Source organism: Centroberyx gerrardi, chromosome 6, assembly GCF_048128805.1.
Source record: "Centroberyx gerrardi isolate f3 chromosome 6, fCenGer3.hap1.cur.20231027, whole genome shotgun sequence".
Lineage (NCBI taxonomy): Eukaryota > Metazoa > Chordata > Actinopteri > Beryciformes > Berycidae > Centroberyx > Centroberyx gerrardi.
In genome coordinates this window covers 25,162,234-25,184,626 of record NC_136002.1, presented here as the reverse complement: position 1 = coordinate 25,184,626, position 22,393 = coordinate 25,162,234, and the positions used below count along the sequence as shown (strand labels likewise).

Here is a 22,393-nt window from a genome sequence, read left to right as displayed (position 1 = left end):
TTTAAGACCATGTACTTTTATACTTTGACTGGAGTAAAGGATCTGTAATGGTACTTCAACCTTTACCAGAGTATATTTTTAGATGAGTATTTGCACTTTTACTTGAGTAAAGAATTTGTGTACTTCTACCACCTGTGCTGTACAGCAGTCAAACATAAATGTGGCCTTAGGCAGCTACTCTCCAAGCCGCTGAAATAAGCGAGGCCAATATCTTCATACAATAACATTTTTTGGGTCTTTAGTCCATTCCAGCTCATTGTCAGCAGCTAATCACAGCGGACCGAGCGAGGGACCCACACACATAGCTCCGGTGGCGGCGAAATGCCATCAAATCGGAAACATGACTAAGACCCCGCAAGCTTCCCTGGAATTCGGGGTGAAACAATACATGAGCAAGGCTGCCAGTCACCATGGCCCCCACTCACTTTCAGCCTGCTATGTCAACAGAGCGGGCCAGCTGGAATGCAGGAGCCACTGCAACGCATGGAGATTACTCCTTTGGCTTCTCCACGCTCTGCAGTCTGCAGTCAGGCCCTCAAAATACTTCCCTCACTGTTATCTGCGGCAAACAGGTATATGTCACGTAAGGTGAGATGAGAGATACGAGGGGAAATAAAGATTCATGTAAGGCTAAAACCTTGGCTCCTATCAAAGAAAATGAGGGAAGGGGATTCTTAAAGCTGCCACATTGCTAGAAAATTACTTTATCATGGCATTTAAGACAACAGTCATATACAAACTACATTTACTAAAATTAGGCATGAAGATTGCTTAAAATTGCATAATCACAGCACTTAAGACACCAGCTAGAAAAACAAAATTGACCAAAATTAGGAGTGAAATACATGTGTCTCGCAATTTCATACAACCAGACACCGTGGAGAGAATGGTATCACCCAGCTTACAGTAGATCCATTTGCCAAAGGTGTATTCATTTATATGAATAAATCTATTCATATAACCTTGAATAAAATGTTATTTACGCTTAGTTCGCTGCAAGCCTAACATTCACTATGGTTTGCATGCTTTGCATCAAAAAGCTTGTATTGCTTACAGCCAGTTAATGCTGGTACATTTCTGCAAGCCTAATATTTTTAATGCATCCACAAACTGACTCAATACAGCACATCTAAGCACAAAGCTTCCTTTCTACCACCATTTTGCTGCAACTAGATATTGCTGATTTCTTTTTTTATTCATAACTTTAGCTGAAGCAGTTGAAATTCAAGGGTTTTTCTTTTTTAAGTTGACATGTGGCTCGTGGTTGTATTCACCGGCTGAGGTTAAACAGGTATGACACTGAGGCATTAAGACTGAATGATGTTACTTTTGAGAAATTCTGTTTTCAAAAGGCCTAATCATAACTTTGATCGCTCTGAAGGCAGTTTAAAACCAAATAAAGGTGTAAAAAAATGACTTTTAACTTACATAAAACAACCCCAACACATTTTAAAGTTATACATATTTTCTGTCCTTGTCACAGATGACCCAAATTGTTGGTTTGCTGTCAAACCAGACATCTGTAATCTGACAACACATGCCCAGTTACATGACTCCACACGCCTGGAAACATCAGATCATCAAGATTTCCTCCTGAAAACAAGCGTACCTACACAGAGCTCCGGGACGTCTTGACGCATCAACCAAACAGTCAAGTCCTGTGTATCCTTCATCTCTCCGTGATCACCGCCAAACTGTGCTTGATGTGCTGCCTAAAATCTTCTGTGATGATTCAGGACATCTTACCCACAGAGCACGGTGCATTATCTGACTCATGCATCAGGTAGTGTGGCGTTTGTGAGTGAGAGGAGAACTATGCGAGTGAGTTTCCCGCTGATGGCTTGAAGCCTCTACTGATAGAAAGTTCTGTTGTGAAATGTGGCCACCCTTTGATCCAGCTCCAGGGTGCTCACACCTGCAGGAGGGAGGGGGAGTGGTAGCGCTTTATCCCCTCTGTTGTTATGCATGCCCACCCCCCCCACCCCCAAAGCCTCTCAGGACAGGCCTTAAATCTCCAGGTAGAGGCTACGACAAGAGGGACACAGCCTTGGACAAAGCTGAGTGGAAGGGCAGGCTCTCACTGTGTTAAAGCACCACTATATTCCCCTGGTTATATGTATATATATATACACACACACACACACACACACACACACAACAGTCCTCGAATGAGCCTGAGAGCTTGTAAAACTGTCAGACATTCATTGATATCTTTGTTTACACTCTGGGTTTTGTCTTCGTTACATAACTGACCCTATAGCTTATCACTTATCTGCGTTTGTTGCTGTCACTTGAATACCAATTATTTATAAGCAAAAAAAACAAAAGGCCACCCTTGACTGCCTATTGGCTGAAGGTCAAGTTTGGCATTGTTTGCTGCTGCACATGCTGAACTTTATAACCGCTGTATTTGTTTCCTAAAAGATGGAATCTATGGAATTTTACCTTTGTTTGACAGGAGAGAATGAATTGAGGAAAAACCGGAGGGATATGAAATGACGTGTGACAGAGGTGATCAGCTGACCTCGAAGCCACATTGTCACGAACACAACAGTGCATGCCCTTGCTCGCCAAGCCACCAGGGCACTCTGTATTCATACTCTCATATTCTTTATCTTTATCATATCTTATTCAGTCCATGTTTTGGCTACCGGGTCTCTGATCAGTCATTCCTAGCGTGCCTTGAAGTAAGCGCAGAGACAGATAAAGACAATAGGTGACCTGGCTAAGAAAAGACATAGTTCTACCTCTGAGTCCGAACTGTCACTTAAATCCACACAGCTTTCCTACCTCCAGCAATCCTCTTGAGCAGCTGCTGCCTGGCAATGATCCTGCCCAGCCTGTACCCAGAGCGTCTCCTGCGATGGTCCATTCTCAGGTAGATATCCTGAGTCTCTGGGGTCATGCTGCCCAGACACTCGCTGCCTGGGGACTCTGGGAGCTCCCTGAACATAACTAGGAACACTGTACCCCAAACAAGGCCTTTTACACACACTCACACACACTCTCCCACCAACAGAAAACTTCACATGCAGGCGCAACAAGCCTAAAAGTGAGCTGAGAGGGACGGGAGAGCAGAGCCTAGGGGGAGGAGTGCCAACACTTCACTCTACCTCTGCGGGTCATGTGACCGCAGTGGGGCCAATGGCGGGGGAGCAGTGGGAGCACTGCCTACCTTGCTGAGCTGAATCCAGTGTCTGTGTGAACGCTGGTCAACTTCCCCCTGCTCTGGAGGGAAATATAAATACCAGTGGAATGCCTATGAACTGAGTAAGGAGAGCAGCAGTGGAAGAAAGGGGGGTGTGGGAGGGCTTAGAAAAATAGTGGCTTTTAGGCGGCCCGCCCTGCACAAGAACAACTCCTCTGCTGTTGCTGTTCACACAGGTGCCAAGTTTACTGGGCAAGAGTGAGTCGGTGCCATGCAGAGAGAGAGAGAGAGAGAGAGAGGGAGGGAGGGAGGGAGGGAGAGAGAGAGCGAGAGCAAGAGGGAGAGAGGGAAAAGTTGTTTTCCTGGTGGTAGAATGCTAATTTTCTGTTCCCCACCCCCATCACAAAACCCCTACTTCCAGCCGCAGGAAAACCTCTCAGCAGGTCTCCAAAAAGTGTCAGCACCTTGGGGAACAAAAAAGTAAAAAACTTTTAGTCTGAACACCTCCATAATGAGCAAACTCGATCACCTTCACTCTACCAAACAGAAGACTGGGAAAGATGGGGCTGCAGCATATCATTTGTTCGATTCAAATGGCATCCAAACTGAATCAAAGGAAGAAATTGAAGCTTTTTTTTCGGTGTAGCCTACTATGCTTAAGATTTTGTCATTACATTTAACAGTGAAACCAAAGCTGGATCTGTCATGAAATAAACAATTCTGTGGCAACATGTGGAATAGTTGACCTTACCGTCAATCGTGACTATCATTTCTGATTTGTGATAAAAAATAAAACTCCTCCACTTTAAAATTCCATTTGTATCAGCCGGTTTCCAGCGTGGAACAACAAGGTGCTCACACCTGAAATAGAGCCCACATCCGCGCAAACAGACCCACCCGCTGCCAATCAGGGCCAGACACTCTCCTTGTGACCGTCCTGGTCTCTGCATACAGGCTGCCTGTGTAGTGTAAGCATAGCCCCATACGTGTGAATAGGGTACAAATGGGCGAGCAACCAACTTAAACACAGCCCCTGTCTGTCCCTCTCCCCGGCTGGCAGAACCCACCCTAGCTTAAGCACACAAAGACCACAATTCAGCAGCAAACCTCAAACCCTCTGCAGGTTTTTCATAAACTCCTTCTGGGTTTAATGGTCCTCCCCACACCCCAAGCACGAGCTATTTTAATATATCAATGCTTTTTTTCAGGTGGCAGGTGGTGGTGTGACATTGTGCAGATGATTTCATGCGGTGACTCCATTTTTTTTACACACATACACCTGTGTCCGATCCTCCTCCAGACGTAAGAATACGCTGCAGAAGGATCAGCATGACTATAAGGTGTCAGATCCTGAGAATGAGTGGCAGCAGCGCGCTCACAGTGGCGTGATCTCTGGCGGGGAACCCATTTTTCTCTCTTTCTTTCCTCCCTGTCTAGACGGAAAAAATCACAGAGCACATCACACGTATCATGTTACGGAATCAATCAGCCGCTGCTATGCAACATAATAACGAACGAGTTTAATGCCTCCCCAGGTGTTTTTGTCAGTGTCCTCACTCAGATGCCTCAGCAGCCGGATTGTGAAACAGATCTCCGGCGTGCTCATGGGACGTCCTCGTGTTTAACTTTGAGCTGCATGCCATGAAGCAACGGCTGCGGTGTGTGTGTGTGTGTCCTTTAGTGAGGAGTGTTATGTGTCGGGCGCTGTGACTGCAGCCGTTATCAAACTTGTTCCAACACGCCCTGTCTAGGTTTCAGAGCTGAACTACTATACAGCTTAGGAAAAGGAATCCAGACTCGCATTACACACACACACACAAACACATACTAAGGCTGTGGAAGATGCCGATCCGCTTGACAAAGAGGGATGTATCGCTCACTGCAATATCGCAGATGACAAATTAAGCCACATTAAAAACACAGCCATAATTCGGAGGCGTTTCCAGCCCTTATTCATTCATTCATTCTCGGTTCCTCCAGCGCTCGGCTATCATGTCAGCCAGGTGTAATCAGAAGGGATACTTATTCCGAGTGAACGTGGTGGAGTCGGGCTCGGGCTCCTGGCTGATGGTGTTTAGACAGCAGTTTGATGTGGTATGATTCAGAGGCAGACACATGTAATCTGCACTGGGCAGTCCTGGCTCTGGCGTGGTGGCTGAGTTCCCTGTGGTTAGGGGAGGGAGGAGGCTTAAGAATAGCCCCAATGTGACTGATGATTTCCACCCCGCGAGCCACCAAGTCTGACTGGCTGTGTTTAGGTCTGGGTTGTAGTAAATCACACGTTAATACTGCCGGACCATGAGAGCTGCTTTCCAGGTAACCTGAAGCATTTGAGTAACACCTATTAATGATCCAGTGGAAGAGGGAGCTCGCCATATTTCTTATATTTGCAAATTAGCAGGCGGTCCACTTCAGACACAAAGCAGTCTTAACTGAAGTTCACTTTTCAACGCACTATAGCTGTGATTCAGAGTGGAGACAAGTCTACACAGTGAGGATCTTATAGCGAGACTGCATGCATAATTATTCAGACCCCAATCTTATCTTTAGTAGTAAGCACTCCTTAAGCCGCTGTGTGCAGCTGGTGGGTTTTCCCCAAAATAGAGGTGTGTCCCAATATATTCAGACTCCTGACTTAAGTTTTTTTTTATTCATTTATTTTTTCTAAGTATGGTATATACTGTTCAGAAAAAGTAGAATAAGTGTAGCAAATCTGATGGTATTTTGAATAAAAACACAATCACAAGTCTGTATTATGCTGTGTTAGAATAAGTTAAATAATCTAAAAAGCTAAAGCTAAAACAAGTTGCCCACCATAACTACTGATTAGCTTATTTAGCTAGTTGGTTCAGATTCATTAATGATCACAATGATAATAAATGGGCTATGTTAGACGTCAGCAGATGTTGCCTACATTCAAAGTTTTGGGTAATTAGCTTTCGCAATACGTCCAATTAAAAAAATAATGAGATTCTCATCATTTCCAATTATATGATGGATGGTTTCGACCAAGCACTCTGGTGTCAGAGTTATGCGAATAATTCCCAAAAAGTACAACTTGCCATACTGTTTGAAAAAGTTATTGGCTGCTTTGCTACTTCTTGTGATAAACAAGGAGCTCATTAACAATCCACCTTGTTTTCTCATATTTTTGTTTTCCTTATTTATCCAAATATCTGAAGAATACCTTTCAGACTGCAGGCATTTTTTTAAAGAAAATATTTTTTTTGCTATGTTACTCAGTGTAATTAGGAACTTGTTTCTTCACATATCTCTATGAGACGTAAACATACATGCACATGTTTCACCAGAGAGCAGCTTCTGAAACAGGCAGGGCTTCAGGATCTTGCTCAAGGACACTTTGGCAGGGAAGGACACACACACACTCACACTGTGGGAATGAAACCTACGATCTTCCAGTTACAGGAAAGTCTCTTTAACCTGCAAACCATCCTGCACCTTGTACTGAGCCACATCACCGTCACACCATTAATCAAAGTAAAGGATGTCCTCTTGGGTATTAATGCTATAATAACACACACACAACCCAATTAATGTGTTATCAAAAGCCATAAATTATGTTTTCTTGATCCTCCACACTCCTCACGGTTCAGTTTATTTTATGGATAAGCTTACATGCTATCCTCAGCCCAGTCTGTGCAAGTTTTAAATTGGATGTATTGTAAAATCCATTCACCTAAAACTTTCAGATGTTCAAACCCAGCAACTCAAGTGGAAAGTGTTTGAAACTGGCAATTTAAATATTTTTAATGTACTACCAAAGTTCTGAGTGAAGCACCTGCGTACTCTAAGTCTAAATACGAATAACTTTTCTTACATATACTGTATTTTCTCTTATCTGAGGGACTTATGCAAATAACTTCAGACAGCCAACTCCGAGTCACAGCCTTAATGTGTAAGAAGATTTGATGCATTTCTTTCTGTGATGAAAAATGGCTTGTTCTATAAAACCATAATTTCTCTGACAGCTACCATCCATCAGTATTTGGCTACTACTTTCCAGTTAACTGCAACTGAGTAACACTTATTAATCACAGAGGGGGAGATGAATCTCACCATATTTGCTTATTGCAAAATGACCTTCAACATAGTAGCAGGGGACAGATACAATGTAACAATCTGAAGTAAATATGAATAACTTCTCCCACATGTTTTTCTGTTATCTGAGGGACTTATGCAAATGACTGAAGTCAGCCAACTCTGAGTCACAGCCTTTATGTGTGAAAAATATTTGATGTATCTCTCTCTGTAATGAAAAATGTCTTTCTCTGACAGCTGCCATCCATCAATGTTTGGCTACAAATAGGCCACGTTCTGCGATTTGACACACATGCATTTCCTTGTTGACTGGCCAGTCCCATTACTGATGAGCCAGAAAACAGCTGTCAGGGGTCTACTACACCTGACCTGATTTCAGAAAAGTTCTGTATGAATAATAATTTCCCTATAATCTGGTCAGGAGAGAGGGGTTTTCTGCCTGTTGTCCCACACACATCAGCCTGAGATGCCTCCGAACCTGAGCAACATGTTAACATCATCTATACACTGAACCACGAATACATGGGACGATATACAACAGTGATTACAATAATGTTCAATAGTGTGATGATTAGTGATGGGATGATATGCTTATCTCATGATACGATTCGATACGCGATATGGGGTTCGCGATTTGATGCAGCCGCGATACGATGTACATAAATAAAAGTTCAACAGCAACAAAGTACAACAGAATTATGTTTATTTCTGAGCCACAAATCATTCTAGCGATGGCATTGGCTTGCTAGAATGTAAACCCCACGATACGCGTTGTCCCATTTTTGTATTGCGATATATTGAATTTCGATATTTCATCCCATCCCTAGTGATGATTACGATAATATCAGGGTGACCTCTGACCTCACTTGAAGCGGCAAGCAATTATTAGAATTATAAAAAAACATTATCATAGACTTGCAAACTCATCTTTTAAATCCCTTCTCAAAACCCACTTGATTAAAAAGGCCTTTTTATAGATTGCTCTGCTTTTATGTCTCCATTTTATTCTGTTTTAAGTCTGTTTAGGATCCTTGCTTACTCTTTTTTGTTGCTTTTATACTGTTTTGCCTTGCTTTATGCTTTTTATGCTGTTTTTGCCTCTTTTATATTGCTTTTATTCTGTTTTTGCCTTATTGTTCCATCTTATTGTTGTTATTTTACTTTTTCACTTTTAGTCGTTATTGTCTTTGGACTTTCTTTTATTTTGACTGTAAAGCACGTTATAACTGTGTTTCGAAAAGTGCTATATAAATAAAGCGTATTATTATTATTATTATTAGTCTGTCCGTCAATTCAGTCAGCTCTATCAGCCAGGTCTATATGCGGCCCCTCATTGTTTAGTGTGCATATAAACAGCAGCTGAAGGCCACAGCGCTGCACACACTGCCAGATGCATGGCACATCACTGAGATACATATATGGACAAGAATGCAAGATTAATGTGCCAACTATCCAGACGGCGCAGGACTCAGCTGCTACACGGGCTGCACAGCTGAGGCATGCATCAAACCTCATGAACAAAACAAACAGCCACATGTGATAGATGAACAGTAGCTATCAATGCCGTTAAACACAAGAGAACAGACAAGTGTGAAAAGGTGAATGAAGTTCAGATGTATCAATACTGTTATGAAACATCTGCGACTCAAAACACAAACTATCAATATCTGTCAGTAGACTCCAGCGATGAATGTTGTTCTTATGAAGACAAAGTTATCTTTTAATTCTCATGGCTTTGCAACATGAAGAACTGCTACACTCTCTGCCCTCAATGGTCATTTTACTGCACCTAGTGGTAACTTTGGTTACTGCAGAAGTTATCCATCAGGAGGTTTGATTCCCAGTAGTCACACAACACTGACAGCAGTCTTTACAGGCACAAAGGCATTAAAACAATGTATACCATCTCAAAGAAAGAGTGAGCCAGAATATGTATTATGTCCAAAGACAGGTTACAAAAACCGTAAACTAATGTAAACTAAAAAAAAACAAAAAAAACATGACAAGCCAAAACTATAGCCCCACTTTGGATACAAGACAAATCATTTCTTAAATGCAATTGAAAGTTTTCATAATGTGATTTAGTTCATAACAGAAATGAAAGTCATCTACATGCAAGATAGATAATACATGCAAAGTAGGCATCAACATACATTTGCAGGCTCATGGTGAGAGGGAGTAAACACTATTATGCAAAAATGTAATAAAATACCCAAATAATAACCAAATCACAGAGTATCAAGTATTTCTCTCTCATAAACACACACAACTTTTCCAAGGTTTCTGTTGGGGAAATTCCTGATTCCTTTTTCTTTAATACTCATTGACTATCATATATCACGTGTTGGTTCAGAAGTTAAACATACTGTATGCGTTTAAAAGCTAAACACAAGGACACGTTCATTTTTTATGTTTGACTGCTTTGTAATCACATGGACATGTTTACAACCACACCCGTCCACAAAATCATATGCGGTAAAGTTATAATATTATTTACTGTCTCCTATCTCCTGTCAGGCTATAGCCACAATTACTCATTCAAAGTGAAAAATTACGCATCAGCGCCACCCAGTGGTTTGACTAATTCATAGTGGATAGAGTTGGTATTAGGAGCGAACACACTGCTGTGGGTTTTATACACAGTGCTGTAAATGCTGTTAAAATGCTGAGACTGTTAAACCTGAGAGATGCTGGCTGCAGGACATCATCCACAGAGTTAATGTTAGTTCACTAAACAACTGAACACTTATTTAATCCGAGAATTAAAGGTGTCACATTTTCATTTTTATAATGAATGAGACTAAATGCACATTTGAAGCCATTTAAAGATCTTGCCATTTGTGTTTTAGTTAGCCTATACTTTTTTTTTTTTCAGTCCAATGGGAAACAATGCAGATAAACTACTGGTTGTTGCCAGGCATGTGATGACAAACTGCGATCATCATAAGGCAAACAACTACCAGTATGAACAAAAATGATTTAATATTTGCAGAAAAACATTCATTTATGCTTTTCCCCCTATCCTTCCTAACTTTTCCCCCTATTCTCCCTTATAATTTACATCAGTTTGATACTTAATATGATGTATTAATTTATGTCATACAGATAGCCTAAAAAGGTGGGTAAACTATATAAAGTGAGGTTTTTTTTACATTATTGCACTCCTGGCTGTTTTTCTGTGATAATTGGGCTACCTATGGGCTACTAACCTGCGAGTCGTCGCTCTCTGACATTTTTCCAGAGTAAATCCCAAGCTTTGGATGTGGAGCTCCGCAGCTGCTCGCTGAAGGAGCGCCTCAGCTTTAGTTTCGTTGAGTTTCGTTTAGATGTCATCGCAGATCCTTGACTCGGACATAATAATTGACGAATCCTCTTCTGTGCACAACCCCGTTATGTTACAGTAACGTCTCCGAAAGAAACACCTTTCCTCTTATTCTGCCTTTGGTGCCTGGTCTTCAAGCGAAGTTGTCAACATTTTTGAAAAAGATTTGGCTTCATGTTCCCGGTAAATATTCCTCTCACTTTGTAACGGATATTAAAAAAAACAAAAAGAGACAAAGTAACAAACTGATATCGACAAACACCCGGTGAGCCCTTCACACTTCACACCAGATGTGTGTGTGTGTGTATGTGTGTGTGTGTGTGAGAAAGAGAGGCTCCACGCGCGTCCACACAAACGTGCTGCGTTCACGTGCTGTGGGAAAGGTGGGAATTATGAGCAGCGCGCGTGACTTGAACGACCCAACCAAGTGGTAAATATGACTGGGAAAGGGGAATTCCCTTGTCTAGAGTTGTGTTGTGTTGTTTAAGGTCGGGAGAGCATGGAAATTTTGTCAATAATTGATTTCAAAAGTTATTAATCGTATTATTTCTGTTTGGCATGCTATGTAAATAATTAGTATTGTATATTTCTATTTTAGGTCTTTGTTTAACTTTTAATTGTCACATTTTTGCGAATACGTCTAGTTCAACCAACTCGACCATTTAATGGGGGGGATTGTGAGATAACTGTGAAGCGACAACAGCTGCAAATAGTATTTAGCTTAGAGTTGATTTCAATTACTGCAAAATATGTAACAATGTAATGTACAACAACGTTTGGACATTAAATTGATCAAAACATCAATTACATGCCTGATGCACATTTTGCATTTTCTCCCCTTCCTTCTGCCACTGCGGCAAAAAATAACTCTGTGCCACATGATTACTAAAATAAAACAACAGCCACAAAAAAGCCTTTCATTACAGAGTCCATTTTGTCATTTTTTCCACCCAGTAGCACTTGAATGCACCGAAAAGTCTGAATATATGACTTTTAAACTAGGAAATAGAAGCTTACGAGGAGCACTTGAAGGCAGCATGAGCTACAGACCACTCAAAACCGCCACTACACACACACACACACACGCACACACACACACACGCACACACACAAACACACACACACACACACACACACACACAATTAAAAACTGAGAATTCACTTTCTCCAATCTCATGTTTTATCGTTATCACAATAATCTTAGAATGTAAAAGTGAAAAAAGCTTATGAAAAATCGCTGTAATACTACTATAATATTCATGTAGGGACATGTTTTTTTTTTTTTTATCCCCTATGGCTTTTCTTTTTTCTTTTACCAGTAACCACATGATAGTTTTGTTATGACGTTTCTACAGGATTCTTCTAAAATTTCTTTTTGTATGGGTTTTGACCTAAATTCACTGTCGGCGCTACATATTCTATTATCTTAAAGCTTAGTGAGAGTTAAATGATTTATCATCAGGTAGGCTGGAGAAGGTCAAGCCTTGAAGAGAGACAGAGGTTCAGCACCATTTGCTTTTGTTGTGTCAATCTCTTGACATGCACAGCGCCGGAGATTGTACAACAACAAGTGACTGAACAGAAAAGTAAAGAAAACCTCAGCTCATGTCAGAAGAAAAGTCATGATAAGTTATTTTGATAACCCAGTTCTGTTAACATCAACATTGGGCAACTGTTGTCCGCCAGACAGCAGCTTCAGTAATCATTTCACCATAATTATTTTAGGAATTTCCTCCAGTTATTGCATGCCCATTCAGGCAGTGCATGACCCCAAGAGTTGTGATATCATATCGGCCGTATTAATTTCATGGTCACCAGCTGGGATTACTGTTATAATAGGCATAATTCCATTATAAACACACGGTCTTAACGCAGAGTGACTGGCTGGAGATTGACAGTTTCTTTAATGAATGAACCTCTGCTGCCCTCCGTTTGCCCTCTCCGTACGGCTGAAGCTGAGCTAACATTACTTCATTTCAACAAGGAGATAGGAGATACAGCCTCCTTTTGCCACAGAGCTGGATGGCTGATTTATACTGCAAGGTCGCACAGTAAGATATCCGAGCACCAAAGGCCTCTGCCTCTGAGTGGAGACTATTATGGGGAGCTCAGTTTTCCATTTGTTCTGTCTTAAAGTGAAATTATGGCTGTGTCAGGAGGAATAAACCTAAAACCTGCTTATAAGAGACTCAATGCTGCCTGACGACTGTATTAAATTCATATCTACATCTCTCAGATAGGACTTTGTTTAGACTACATTCCTCTGGTAAGAGAGAATGACAAAAGATTAAACCTTCTTATGTAGCAAAACGTCAAAACTTTGTGTTCATTGCAAGATAAGTGGCGTAATTAAATAGTTTTAAGAGTGAGATAGAGTTTCATCTGCATCTGAATCAAAATTCATTCTTTGACAAGCATTTCAAGGTTTTATGAATCACAGGAGTGAAATGTGTGGGAAAACATAGATTGTCATGGCTGTGTTGCTTTTCGGTTTAGCATGGCTCAGCAGAAGGAACCTCTTTACCGGCATGTTGCTATTTTCAGCCCCACTTGTCCAGACCCCAGTGGCTAAAATGCAGCTTGCAGGACAGAAAAACTCTCTCTCACACTCTCTCTCGCACACACACACACACACACACACACAGATGCACACACACACTTGTCTGGAGAACCTGTTTCATTTGATCGTGTGACTTTTCAGGGTGAGGGTTATAGGGCGAGTCAAGCACCTTTTTTATTTTTGCTGGTCACGAGAACCAGGCAGTTCAAAGAAAAAAAAAGCTTAAAATTGACACGTGCCTGAGAATTTACTTTTTTTTTACTAGGAGAAATCAATTCCTCTACATAACAAAATCGATGAGGAAGTTATTACATCATGTGTGTGTGTGTGTGTGTGTGTGTGTGTGTGTCATCTCTCACAAAAGTGAAGGTGTCAGCTTTCAAAAGAATTAGAAAGCAACAACACAGGTTTTCCTACAGCAGTTTATAAAGCATCTTCAAAACGCCTTCAATCCATCATCTCACTAATACGTTGATTGATTTAGGTTGGCAGGGAGAGGGAGAAAAGGATAACGAATGAGTGTATTAGATGTCACAGCTGTAAACAAGGTATCCATCTCCAGTCCCGGTGCCTGGCGAGGCGTGGAGTCCTGGGTCGGACAGGACAAACAATGCCATATCTGTCAGTCCCGGAGAGTGAAAGTGATGGAGGGAGCGCGACAGCAGGTTGTGACCTCTCTGGACATGAATCATCACAGAGCCAAACAGCCCACCGTCTCTCCCTCCAAAAAAAAAATACCAAAAACCTCACACACAATAAAGACGGTCGTTATCGTGGTGGAGATCGTTGTGGCCAGACTATGACTCGGCCTCTGGAGCGGTCGCTGGCGGTGGAAGTAATAGCAGATGCAAGGACAGGAAACATCAATCAGCTTGAGAATGTTTTCCCTTCGCTGACTCACCCACTTGTTTGTTTTGGCCGGGCAACTTTAGAAAGCGCTCATTTTCTCGTTTTCCCTGGAAAAAATTGGCACATTTTCAGAACCAGTTTAATTTTCTGTCCTGTCTCTCTCTCTCTCTGTCTGTCTGTCTTTCCTCCCTCCTTCTCTTTCATAAACACATACAGATAACCATGCACACACACACACATTTATTTGTTTACTGGTTATCCAAATTCCAGAGCCTGTTTGTGTGTGTGCTGCCTGTGTCCGGTGACTGATGTGGAATGCTGCCCCATAGCTGTAGTGGGAAAATCCCAGATGTGAGGAAACTGATTTCTCCTCTGTGATTGGGTCATGTTGTTGGCCAGGAGGTCTTACACCAGGCCCCTTGAATAGTCTGGGAGATTGCTCTTCCCAGCCTAATGGAAACAAGGCTCGGGGAGCTCTCCCCCGGCCCCCGAAGGCTCGTCCCAGGCATGTGCTATAAATTTCCTGACCATATATTCCCAAGCCGAGTTCATTTTTCCAGAGGAGCCACACATGTGGTGTATATCTGGGTTTAGATTATGGGGTTGGGGAAGGAGGAGCTGTGCTGTGCACACAGAGTCCAGTCCCAATCCATTAAACTGGCCACTAATTCAGTTTGCTTAGCGGACAGTCGTAACGTCATGGTTTCCTTCTTCGTGGAGGTTGTCCTTTATGGCATTGTTAATCCCACACTGACAATAAATTATATCAAGTCACGGCTTGTGTTTTTCAAGACTGCGGATTTTAAATAATGAATTGCCCTTTTTCAAACAGCCATCATGGTTGTCCACATTTTCCCGCTACAGTTTTATTACATAACTTGCCCTTTTGTGTTCAACTATGACAATAAGCGAGGCAAAAATAGAAAAACTCAACTGTTAGTTTCAAAATCGTAAAGGTGTTGTAGAAGTGAGAGCTCAAAGGGCTCAAAGTTTGTATAAAGAGGCTTGAAGAATGTAAAAGCGGCATGACAAGCGTACATGACTATTGTTTCATTGTTGAAAAAGAGGAGAATGACAAAGCATGTAATGCTGTCAAGTCTGAATCTGTTAAGGCTCCATTGCCCACAAAAATCCATGGGAAAACATTTACAGTCTCCACCACCTGGTTTCCATTAGAACAATAAGGATTTAATCACAGGAGTACATTTCTCTCTCAATCTCTCTCTCTCTCTTTCACACACACACACACACACACACACACTGAGGGATGGAGAAGAGGAAGAAGGTGACAGATGAAAAATATGCTCATGTTTTATTGATTTTATGTAATTGTCAAGGAGGTTTAGGTTTCTGTTATTTTCTTCAGGGACTATTTCACCTCGCCGTTCTGGTCTTAACATTTTGCATATTAGGGGATTTCTGTTCTGCATTTGAATGTCAAGGCGCCTTCACAGCAAACACCAAATGATACAGGTTGACAGGAAAACTCTTTGTATGTTATATTTGTATGTTATACTTCAGAGAATAACGTAAGCCTGCATGATACAAATTTAAATAGGAAGTTGATATTTCCATTTTAAGATAGAAGCCTTGACCCAAGAGAGCAGTCAACAAGAGAAATTGAGGGATGCCTAAAACTAAACCTGGAACTCGTCATTTCCCCTCATTTCCCCTCCTATGAAGAACGCCCTGCATGTAGGATCCTATTTGAGACCATTGCAGTTTTGCAGAGGACCACCAAAGGCCCCAAGCTGCACCTGATGTTGTTGCTGGCAGTCTACTGACACATTATCAAAATACAAAAAAAAAGTATAACAAAACGTTTAGGAAAAATAGAAACCAAACCATAGCTGTTAAACCTTATGTGAACACTTAGTATTCTCAGATAGTGTGGTTTACGGTAAGTTAGCAACACTGAACCAAAAGTATGTCGCATTGCAAGGAAAAAACACTCAATCATTATGGTTCTACTTTGATAAAAATAAGTTTAATTTGTACTTTTTGTAACTTTAAAAAAAAAAATCATCAACAATCAAAAAGACACATGTGATTAACGATAAATGTTATTAATGGATGTCTGTGTGGACTTAATTACCCTGTCTGTTTCCAACAATGCTGCTCGAATAATCAGCCGTGATAAGCTGGAAGTACAGTAAAGGTATTGTCTTCAAACTGAAACACAAACAGCTCCTGCTGGGCCCTTAACTTTTCAAGCCAGCGAGCAGGGAGGATGCAGGAAGTCTGCACTCCCTCTGCCTGCTACTGCTCTTTGATTACTGGGCCAAATTGTTTAATCAGGTCTAAAACCACAAGAAAGCCGCGGTGGTACACTGCTCCGGGACAGAGCCTCTTTTTAATGGTGTGCTGTGTGTGTGTTTTTTATCTGGGTACAGGTGGAAGTGGACTGCTATGTAAATCTGCAGCAGCGTGGCTACCCACGGCCTTGCTTCAGTGCAGAAGGACACAGTGTGTGTGTGTGTGTGTGTGTGTGTGTGTGTGTGTGTGTGTGAGCCGTGCCACACACTCAGCCAAGCTGAGGATGGGGAAGCAACATCTGGAATCTCTGTGGTTTATGTGGGAAAGATGGGAGGCCAGTCAGAGAGCCACTGTGGTTACTGTATCTAAACCGACTGTGGAAATGTTCTTGGCTTGAATGCAGAAAACAGTGTGTGTGTTTGTGTGTGTGTGTGTGTGTGTGTGTGTGTACCTGAGCACAAAGGAATCACAGTGTGGAGCATGAGACTTGATAAACCTTCAGATGAGAAAGGATTTATTGTTTGAATTCATTTCCAGCAGAGTGGTGGACACTCATGGGAAACACACACACACACAGACACACACACACACACACACACACACAGAAAAACAAAAGGCGATAAGGTGAAGCCAGCATGTTGCCTGTTTAGCGAGTGTGTGCTGGTGTGGAGCGCTGAAGTAGTGTGGCCCTTCCTGGATCATTACTTCCTTGCTAAATCTTGTTTCTGCCTTTCTTCTCAGTTGGCAGTTGAGTGCTGGACCAACCTGTTAGCTTTTGTGTTGCTTTGCACACACACTCACACACACACACACAGACACACAGAGTGCCTGTCCTCCTGTGACTAGCCTGCATCCTGACAGCGCTGCCCACGGCTCCTACCACTTAGTTTACAAAACCCAGGCCCGAATTCCTCAAGACACACACACACACACACACACACACCCACACACACAAAACAGCCTTTAAAGACTCTCACCTTGCTTGTCCTGAGGAAGTTGTTCCTCAAAGGATTTATTGACTGCTTCTTTTTTAATAGGCGGCATGGATGTAATTGGGACTCGGGACAATAAACCTGTTTCCTCACTAAAGAAAGCACATAAAGCTGGCAAACAATGCAAATTCTGTTCAAACTGCTACATCGACACACTACAAACCACGGCACAATCAAACTAGATGATTTATACTTGGCAAGAAATGATGTCCAAACATGATGGGGATTGTTGAACATTATGATGATCTCATTCAGCATAGGAGCCTTGGAGGCATTATTAAATAGCATTATGTGCTATTTTAAGTCAGATAGCTACAATAATTGCAATGAAAATGTTGAAATTGCAATGAAAACGTTGAAGGCTTTTCAGAAAGCAGTTAACCAAATAGTTTCTCGAATGTTTTCACAACCTTGACAAATTACTGTATATACAAAGGACAGTCTAGAAATACTACCAGGCCTCCTCTTTTTTTTCTCTGTCAAACAGCCGAGCTGGCCTCTGCACTCAGGAAACCACAAGTCATTTTCCATCTTTCCATGTGTGGAATTTTTCATGCACTAGTCATGCCAGCAGCACCCTTTATAGTCTAAGCTGGATCTACAAATGACGACTCGCTTATAAATTTAGCGCATGATGTCATTGATCTGGCACCTGTTAGCCAATGGATAGAAGGGGGAGTGAAAATAACAGCACAATCACATTAAAATGTGTTTTCCTGCTGCTTTAGGCGGGCTTCACATCGAGACGTTTCACAGCGTCCAGGTCTGCCTTTAAATAGTCACTAAGTGGATGAAAATGCTTGGTCATACTCAAATATCGCGGTGGAAAAAATGCGTACCGTTTGCCTTTTCTTCTCAGCAGCAAGGCCGCCTCTAACACAGCACACATATTCTTTGAAGCAAGACTGAAGTAAGACAGATTCATTCACACATCTGAGTTTGACTTTCTGTCTCGTGTTGTCCTGATAGTATTGCCTCTCACTTTCCCCTCACGAAGAGGTCAGAGTGTCCGGTCACTCTCGGCCGTCAACACACTCTCAAACTGCTCCACATTTTTTCCTAGGTCTTACTATGGGTGCCAATCATGGGGGGGTCTAGAGGGGCTGAGCACCCCTGAATTACCCTTGAGACCCCCTAAAGAAACAAAAAATGATCTACAATTAAACAAAGGAAACAGAAAATTATTTTCAGCAAATTAGATAAAATAATGAAGATGAAAGAAACTAACTTCATATCTATTTGTCTCTCATGCTGTAGCCCATGACAAAGTGGTCCTAATTTTTGATTTTATTGTATCCTGGTTTTAAACTTTGTGCATATGTTTTGGATGTTATGCATATTGAGTTTTAGCAGGACCCCAGGAAGAATAGCTGACACCCTTGTCTACAGCTAATGGGGATCCTTATCAATAAACAATAAACAATATTGTATAAACCCCTACCCGCCCCCACCACCCCTCCGGTAGGTTATACCATTTTTCTAAACTCTTGCTGTGGCTATTTTGAAATGCGTGTGTACGACATCAGAAGGTTTAAGTTGGCTGTTTTTCTGTATCCATTGTTTAAACATCTATCTCACTAATTCAGAAACTGTAAGACTTCAGTTCACTGAACTGGAGCATGTACTGGCAGAGAGTCAGAGAGATTTCTTTTGGCAAAAAGAATGACTTGGTGTAATTCGCACACTGCTCTTGCCCTCCCCTTGGGGGCCATGTCACACTCGGCAAAGTCTGGACCTTGACTGACACGACAAAATGATTTCATAACGAAAACAGCAGTGAGGTGAGAACCCAAGAGAGAGAGAGCGGGGAGAACAACAGAGTTAATAACCTTTCTCAAAGCTCGAGACGTCCAAACCTTCATCTCAGACTAATACGCCCTCTCCCCAGCCCCCCTTCATTTCTGGTACGTGTTCTGATTGCAACTATGCAGGTGACAGGCTGTTTCCTCATTCAATGCCATGGAGTCCCTGTGATGTGTGTGTTATGCGGGGGTTGCTCCCTCTGAGACAGGCCTCTAGAGAGACAGACAGTACAGAGAGAGAGACAGAGAGAGACTGCAGCTGTCTGGGGTCACGGGCAGCGTCCAGCGGGAGGCAGTGACCCTGGGTGAGACAGGGGGCCCGGGCTTGGGACAACAGCTGAGGAGCGCCGGAGGAGCATACGGGAGTCAAGGAAAGATAAGACAAGACTCTGCTGAAATACATTAGCAGCCCGGAACATTATATAATATCCACTGGCGTGTCGTCTATAACCGGACGGGTGATTTATAGGGTGCTGTGTACTCACAGGGCCCACAAAGGAGTCGTTTCACACAAAGACGAATGCTCACGTTGACCGGTCCCGTATTGTGGGAGTCATGGGAAAAAAAGGTTGGCAAGTGCTTGTAACTCTCCTGCACAATAATTCCAAATCATCAGGGCCTTTTCAAGTTTTCCTTGCGGCAACTGAAACTGTCCAATACACACAACATTCATCAAATCAGCCTTACTTGTTCGATAAAACATCACTTCAAAACCAAACACTATTAAATGAATAATCTGTGGCCTTTTCATATGAATACATTTCTGTTTTGCTACTCTCTTCATGTAACACAATAGTGCTTAAACCTGTCATGAAAGCTTTTACATTTGCTGTTGTAAACACCCGGTGTCTGGTAGGTTTTCCAGGGAAAAATACTCTGGCGCACAAGAAATGAGGCATTTCAAGTTTACCAGAAGCAGCAACAGCGGTTTGTTTGGAAGAAATACAAGACAAACTGGGTGGTTAAGATGAGCAGCGATAGCCTCCATGGCTGAACAGACAAAGAAAAGAGCGCCACCTACAGAAACTCAAACTGCATGAACAGAAAATCCAAAGAAAAAGACGTCACAGTTACTGGAGACAGTTTGATTGACAGGTGATCTCTGACTCCAGTGCAAAAACCTCACAGGAATGACAGCTGATCACCAAAGATGTCACCAAAATGTAAAAAAGAATGTCACGGATACTTCATTAGAAAATCTTGCTGCATAGCACTGCACAATTTCTAGAGCTATTCAATTTACTCACTTTATATTCCACACAGTCACTGTTTATTTCACCTTCCATTTACAGTCTACAGCACACTTCAAAGACATTCCTCTCAATGAAAGAACAATCTAAGGGCTTGATTAGACGGCCCTGAAATCAGAATCAAGAGGAGCAGCAGGGTGCATTTGGGAATCCATCACCAGGTGACATTGATGGAAAAACTGGCTCAACCAAAACTCTCAAAAAAAACAACTTTTCCCCTTTTTCTGCAGCACTTCCCCAGGAGTCATTCACACCGATGTGTGAGGGACAGAGGGTCTCACTAAAGGAGAGAGCCTCTCCGGGGGATTCACAGGGTTTCCTCTTTGTTTTTCTTATAATCAGTGGCAGTGAGATTTCCACAGTGAAAGCAGATTAGCGTATTTATTCAAAGAGAGGATCTCTTTAAATGCCCGGTGTCTGGGTTTGAAGCCCCAGAGGCAGAGTGGGCAGCCTTGGTCTGACAGTTCTGGGACAGTGTGCTGTTTGGGCCTCAGCTGTGTCATTTTCCCTTAGACAGGAGGTTTGGGAAGGTGATGCGCAACATAACAAAGCACATCACCATTTATTCACACTGCAAGTTATAAGTCAACGTGTGAGTTCTGCATAACTGCTGTCTGCTTGGACTCCGTTTGTCTACCCACTCTCTTTATCTTTCTCTTACGCACAAATACACCTATACAAGAAACACTTTTCCTACAGACATAATCACAAACATATCCATTAAACAAATTAGGCCTACTAATTACCAAATAAATGTGTCAGTGTCAGCACATTTGCAGCCCAGACAGATAAATGGAGCTGTATCCCCCTTATCTGTATCTCTGACAGCGACCTGGCTACTCATTCACATGGAGCTTTCAACACTGCAGCATCACTGTGGATTCATTAGCTCCATGATTAATGTCATTTAAGGCAGCGGGGTTTATGAAGATGAACATGGCTGCCTCCCCTCGCCAGAGGAAGCCATTCATTTCCACACCACCATTACACAGACTGTAGGGAATAGATTTCCATACAAATCACACTGTATGAGAGTGAACATGGCATACTTGGCCCAAATCTACACAACACTTGAAAAAAATGTTCTAATGTTGAGAAATGTTCTCAAAATATAAACATTTGAGAGGGAGGATTAGGCTTTTCTTTTTTTTTTTTTCAGGAACCAAATTTCCCCAGAGTTTATCCATATGCGGTTTCGGGAAGGAGTGCTGGGTTTTGTTTTTGTCTTAAGAAAAACAAAACAAAAAGTCAAGAGGGGTAAAAGGTCTAGTGGTTTTTCCATAAATGCCGTACAAGTTCTATTTTGATAATAAAATAGAGTGTTTTGAAATCCCCAAAACTATTTTTGATAATCTCTGCTCACTATCTCGTTCCCAAATGATGAAATGTTTATTATCACAGTTGACTATAATGATAAGACACAGAAGTGGGCCATTATTCAAGAGGGAAAACTCAAAGCTGTTAAAAGCACTTTGGTTTATAAACTAAAAAAGTCAACAAATTATAAAACTTGACAATGCAAAAAAGCTATTACATATCTATAGGCACTGAACATTTGCTAGATAGCTGTTTGTATTATGACTTGATGAAAATATAACTAAATAGGCCCATCATCCATTCACAATCATGCAAAGATGGGCGAGTGGTATATGTGCAAACAAATTGCAAACATGTATTACTGTAGGATGCACAAATATAAAAATATCAATTGCTTCACAGTTTAGCTGAGAGCTTGCAAATTATAATGTGCATTTAAACAACACAATAAATTGCAAGTTTTATGCAATTTATGATGCATTATGTTGTTTGTTTATCTTTCAAATACTTGATTTTGAATGGATTTACTCCTTACACAAGTCCTTTTACAGCCAGCTATTGATGAAAATTGTGCATGCATATGTGTGGACCATGTGCATATGAAGATACTGAAAAGGCATTGCACATTTATAGTAGAGAGTGCCAAGGGCTTTACTCAGCCCTGGCTCTGAAGAATGCGCTTTCCTCTACTGGACAATGTCATCTTAATGAGGTGAACACTGTTGTTATGGTCGATACTGCGGACCATCTGGCCGCCTCGTATCCGTGTCGTAAAAGAGGGTCTCCTCAGCCCAGCTGTAAAATACGAATGGGGAATATTGCACCTAATGTGCCTGAC

General features: G+C 41.8%; 1 protein-coding gene across 3 annotated transcripts in view; it reads right to left on the bottom strand.

The window, feature by feature from the left end:
• Nucleotides 1-22,393, bottom strand: part of stard13b (StAR related lipid transfer domain containing 13b) — a 68,492-nt gene that overhangs the window by 24,726 nt on the left and 21,373 nt on the right. Inside the window, exon 1 of one of the 3 annotated variants that reach the window (XM_071925384.2) lies at nt 10,417-10,725. The exons of 1 other annotated variant lie outside the window; for it this stretch is intronic. In XM_071925384.2, the coding sequence (XP_071781485.2) occupies nt 10,417-10,540 (124 nt within the window). In that variant the 5' untranslated portion in view covers nt 10,541-10,725. Of the gene's footprint in view, nt 1-2,790; nt 3,019-10,416; nt 10,726-22,393 lie in introns of those variants that run through there. One more of the 3 variants, XM_071925383.2, reaches the window with a different exon arrangement.